Source organism: Bison bison, unplaced genomic scaffold (assembly GCF_000754665.1).
Source record: "Bison bison bison isolate TAMUID 2011002044 unplaced genomic scaffold, Bison_UMD1.0 scf7180017864456, whole genome shotgun sequence".
Classification (NCBI taxonomy): Eukaryota; Metazoa; Chordata; class Mammalia; order Artiodactyla; family Bovidae; genus Bison; species Bison bison.
The window spans coordinates 8,616,558-8,622,282 of record NW_011495018.1 but is presented as its reverse complement, the minus strand read 5'-3'; the positions used below and the strand labels follow the sequence as shown (position 1 = coordinate 8,622,282).

Here is a 5,725-nt window from a genome sequence, read left to right as displayed (position 1 = left end):
ACAAACCTGAGTCCCCTCAGCGCCCCTCCTTTGCTCCCACCCCCTGTTGAATCCGTCATCCTGTATGAGAATTCCGCCCCTCAATTTGTCTCGAATTGGTTTCTTTCTCCCCTAGTTTTTATTACCAGTCGTCTAGTCCAAGCTGTGCCACCTCTTCACCAAAACACCGGAGGCAGCTTCTGACTTCTGGTTGGTCCCTGTGGCTTCCTCCAGTCCAGTGTCCCTTTCAAGGTGTCCATGAGGCATGCTATGCTCCAGTTTTAAACCCTTCAGTGACTCCTCACAAAAAATGGGAACTTTTTATTCACCTATTGTTGCTTTGAACAAATTACTGAAAATTTAGAGACAGGACAGTTCTGTCGTCTCACAGTTCTGGGGTAAGACATCTGAAATGAGCCTCACGGGTGGTGCAGTGGTAAAGAATCCGCCTGCAGTGCAGGAGACGCACAGAGACTTGAGTTCGATCCCTGGGTCAGGAAGATCCCCTGGAGGAGGACATGGCAACCCACTCCAGTATTCTTGCCTGGAGAATCCCATGGACAGAGGAGCTGGCAGGCTGCAGTCCATGGGGTTGCAGAGAGTTGGACACGACTGAGCGACTGAGCACACACACACACGTGCACACACATTCACACACATGTGTCTGCACACGTGTGCATGCACACACACACGGGGTGAAATTTGAGTGTGGAGCTGCCTTCCTGGGGGCTCTGGGTGAAAGTCCATCTCCTCTTCTTCCCCAGCTTCTAGAACACACTCACTTTCCGAGACTCAGGACCCCTTCCTCCGTCTTCACAGCCAGCAGCGTGTAGTGTGTTAGATATTCCTGTGTCTGTGGTCACAGCACCCTTCTCTACTTCCCTCTTTCCCTTGTAAGGACCCTTGTGATGACACGGGACCTGCCCAGATAACCTGGGATCATCCCTTAACTTAACCAGCCTGCAAGTTCCTATGCCGTGTAGGTGATGCACATTTATACTTTCTGGGGATTCTCCTGGGGACACCTTTGGGGGCCAGCAGATTATTAAAACTGCTCACATCACATGAGGCCCACTGCTGCCCACACCCATCCCCTTTTCACAGCTCACCCCGACCCCAGCCCACTGGTCCTCAGGCCTTTGAGGTCGATGAACCTACTTCCCCCTTGGAGCCTTTCTATGCGTCAGTCCTCAGTTTGAAATGTCCTTTGACTTGTCCTTTAGTTGTCAGCGAGGCTGTACCTTCCTCACCCATTGCCCCATCTAAACCACGGCAGCTCCTCCCGCAGGCTCTTCTCTGGCCCCATAGTTTTTCAGTTTTGGTGATCGTGCTTCAACATCTGTCTCTCTGAATGACCAGCAGGACCAAAAGGGCAGTGACTGGTCAGCACCCTGGCAGAGTGGATGATACAAGAAGCCCTTGGTTAACATTTGCTGAGTAAATGACACCATCGACAAGTGTACAAGTCTAAAACAAAGACCCTAATTCTCTTAAGAATTTTATGAACTAATAGGAAATTTTCCATAAATGGTATAGAGACTGGGACGAAGAAATGTTAATTTACAAAATAACCTCGCTCCTTCCAATTGCCAGTGGTAGTGAATCCATGTTACTAAGAATGTTTTAGTGTTGGTCATGTGTAAGTTATGTGGTTTCAGCGTGATTTGTGCTTCTTTTTGGTAGCTGGCAGGCCTCATTACCAGCAAGTGTATCGAGTGGATGGGAGGAGTGGGCTACACCAAAAGTTACCCTGTGGAAAAATATTTCCGAGATGCGAAGATTGGTAAATAGAGTTTTTAACACTTATTTTGTTTTATTTGACTCTTAGGCGTTTTAGGCTGTTGTGTTGGTTTGATGTTTTTGTTGTTGCTACTGGCACCTGGGCAGAGGCAGTTTTAAGTCTTCAGTTACTATGTTTCTTGGCTCTCCTTTTTTTGTGGCTGGATTTTTCCCCCACTACTTCTTCCTTCAAAAAAGTAGATTTATTATTTTTAAAACATCAAATTGTCTTTTTAAATGCCTCAAGGCCTCTGAAGGCCTTTCAGTAAAACCACAACAAATTCTACTGTCTTAATTTTTCTTTTACTAAAAATGTTAATATTTTTGACTGGCTTAATGCTGTTGCTGGAAGCTCAGTTCTAATTTTAGACATTAAGTGGGTAACCAAGCTTGAGCGTTACACTGCTCTACTGCCAGGTGGGAAGATAGAAACTCAGCCAGTTATAAAAGCTGCCTATTCCCAGGAAACCATCCAGGCTTATGCATTGATAGTTTAGGAACGGGAAACTCACCTGTTTAATCCTGATTCTGGAAATGTGTAAATCAGGTGGAATATTGTCATCTCTTAGGTAAGATTACCTTGTAAATAATACCACATTTAGGGGACACTGCATAGTGTTCCTGGTACAGTTTTATAGTAAGTGCAGAGGTGGTGTTTGCAGACCTGATTTGTGTACAGACTCTTCCTGTGGCTCCACTCCTTTGTGTTCCTTTTCTCCCCTTTCTTTAAGGCACAATTTATGAAGGAACTTCAAATATCCAGCTGAACACCATCGCAAAGTGCATCTGTGCGGAATACTGACAGGACAGCCAAAGAAGCGGGCCCCCTCCCTGGTGCCACTGGTGTTAAATTTTAAACTGTGTGCCTTGTTGGGCGCTGTGGGCCTCCATCTCACTGAGTGATTTCATTTGGGCCCTTCATCTTGGATCTGAGACCCTTTCTGTCTTTTCTTTACAATCTGCTTAACTTAGGCACAGAAAATCATTTTTAAAATTTGGGAATAAGTGTACCATATTTTCTCCAAAACTATTTTTAAAGCTCTGTATGCATTATCATTCTAGCTACTGAATGTGTATGCTCCGGGGTCCCCGTGACCCAACTAAAGAGCCCGTGTGCTTCAGCCAAAGATCCCACATGACAGAAAACCTGACACAGCCAGATAAATGAAAAAACATTTTAAAATAAATAAATAAAAGATGATCGGACTTAAAAAAAAATAAAAAGTCTCTACATTAGTTTTCAAGTATGAAGTTTAAATAATTTAATAATCAGAATATACTCAACATTGTAATATTCATTTTACCAACGATGCTGTTTACTTCTGTTTATATTGAATACTTAAGCTTCAATTTAAATTGAATACTGAGTAAAATTGTTTACTCAAGCTTAGTTATTGAGCTTTATCATGATAGGTAATTCAGAAATTATACTTTAGTTTGGTGATTCTCCAGAGGGGTTGTCTTACCCTCTTAATGAAGTGTATTAAAATCTTGTAAGGAAGGAGAAATACAAGAGAGCTGTAGGGGTCAAAAAGCAGATTGAGATATTATTAAAAAAGGACATATCTGGGAAGGCAAAAATCTGTTGTTTTACAGTCAAATTATAGAAAGGCAAAGCTCAACAAAATATCTAGCTGGCAATGCCAGTTCTTCAGTATCAGGGATTCTTGACCAGGAGAAGAGGATCTAAGTCCTCTGTCCCCTAGAGGGGAGGTGGACAGTGAAGGGCTGAGTGTGTTGTATTTCCTGAGACAGGGCAAGGATTAGAGGCGTTGGAGAATGTTTCACCGTTCATCCAGTTGTTTAAAGCAATCACTGCTGTCAAGTGGGAAGCACTTTAGTACTTTAATGAAAGGATGACGTTTATTAAGAAAACTTGACATTTTCAAAGTAATTTTGCTTTACACATTGATGTTCTTCAAATTTGTATAATGCATATCATGGTTAAGTATTCAGAATTGTGTAAGTACAGTGGAGATAGGAGTTACGTTAGAATATTAGAAAGACATATGGACAAATTTAGACTTCTGATCAAAAGAGATTAAGTCTACTTAACTTTCAGATAGGGAGCTGACAGAAACTAATCATGCAGTCTTTCAGAACAAAAGGACAGTGCTCTGATAAAGAAAGTAGGGATGGATGAATTGTCCTAAAGCGGGGCAGGGACATCTTTGATTTCTGTGGTTATTTGAGTGAGGTGGGCTTTTCAGATGACAGAGTAGAAACCAACATCAGTAATACTAACTTCCTCCCCTGGAGTTATAAACATGTGAAGCTACAATAAACCTTGTTCAGATTAGCAGTACGAGAGAGGCTTCTGTGTATACCTGAACCTTGAATTTATATTTCATATTGATACAGTTCTAATTGTGTGTATGTTTTTGTACATGTTCTCAAATAACAGTTGAAAATCATGTATTATAGTTAATATCTGTCCCTACCTTCTTCCATTAGTGAATTTTGTTATTGTACCATTTACCAAAGAGGATGTGGTAGGTTTTCCTCATAGTTCTTCCATTATAGCTTTTCTTAATAACCATGACTTTGAGGGTTTTGAGTTTGTGTCCAGTGGAAGGACAGGCTTATTTACCTCCTGAAACCTGTCATTACTCTTTGTTAATTTGAGGATAGGGCCATTACGGGGCCCAGAAGGAAAAGCCCTGAACACAAGCACCAAGTCATATTTATGTGGGCAGAGCTGGACTCACCCCAACTGCCATGTTAGTATTGTCAGGAATTTCACTTTACAACACAAAAATGAATCGGTGTCAAAGATTTTAGAATTATGGAAAGCTCCCAATTCCTGGTGTCTCGGTAAAGAATCTACCTGCAATACAGGAGACCAGAGTTCAGTCCCTGGGTGGGGAAGATCCCCTGTAGAAGGGAGTGGCTACCCATGCCAATACTCTTGCCTGGAGAGTTCCATGTACAGAAGCGGGCTACAGTTCATGGTGTCACAAAAAGTCAGACACAACTAAGTGACTAACACTTTCACTTTCAAATCTTAGAAAGACTTTAGAGACCCATCCAGCCAACTCTCTTCATTTTAAAAGTGAAGGATTCATGTAGCCCAAAATACTTACCCGAGATCATCTGTCCAGGGCCAAAGATAAAACAGAGATCCAAATGTACTGGCTCCCAATTCTGTGCTCTTCCTACTGTTTACCACTGTCTCTGTTCAACACATTCTGGATTTCATCCTTGCTATATTTCAGTCCTCTTATTGGTTTATTTTAGGTTTAACTGATAAAAGAATAACATGTCAGAAGTGTTAAGACTGATGGGTGTCATTACTTACATTTATAAATCACCTGACAAATATACCAGCTCTCCTAGGATGTAGCTGGTATGTCAGATATGAGGATGATTGTAATCACTTGGTTTTATGATTATGGTATGTTTTAGAAAATGCAGTAATCCTTGCTGATGTATTTTTGCTTATCTCAGAAAGTGAAACTTTTGTTGTAATGGTACACATCAGACTGTAATCAGTGTTACAAAATCAATATTCTATGGAGAATGAAAAAATAAAGCACTACCTGGAGGCTTTTGCTACTTTAATAAAGCAAAATTGTTTGTTATGCATACAGAAGTAAGAAAACAATGTACTCTTCCCGCAAGACAGACACTGTACCTTTGCTTACCAAGCTGGTAGCTTGCCTGTCATGTAAGCTGATTTTGTTTGTTTTCAGGGAAGAGACCAATTTTAAATTCATGATGCTAAATAAGATTTTTACCAGATTGATCATCCCCCTCCCCTGCTTCTTTTTAAGGCAAAAAAAAAAAAAAGCAGCTCTTCAGTGGAGAGGTCACTTCTTTTGAGCACATCTTCACGGTATGTATGGGGTTTCCCTGGTGGCTCAGACGCTAAAAGCGTCTGCCTGCAATGCGGGAGACCTGGATTCGATCCCTAGGTTGGGAAGATCACCTGGAGAAGGAAATGCCAACCCACTCCAGTATTCTTGCT

At 41.7% G+C, this 5,725-nt stretch overlaps 1 protein-coding gene across 1 annotated transcript in view; it reads left to right on the top strand.

The window, feature by feature from the left end:
* Positions 1-5,343, top strand: part of ACADSB (acyl-CoA dehydrogenase, short/branched chain) — a 49,358-nt gene extending 44,015 nt beyond the window's left edge. Inside the window, exons 10-11 of the mRNA XM_010859179.1 lie at positions 1,663-1,762; positions 2,490-5,343. Coding sequence (XP_010857481.1) covers positions 1,663-1,762; positions 2,490-2,560 — 171 coding nt within the window. The 3' untranslated portion in view covers positions 2,561-5,343. The remainder of the gene's footprint in view (positions 1-1,662; positions 1,763-2,489) is intronic.
* Positions 5,344-5,725: the final 382 nt, after the last annotated feature.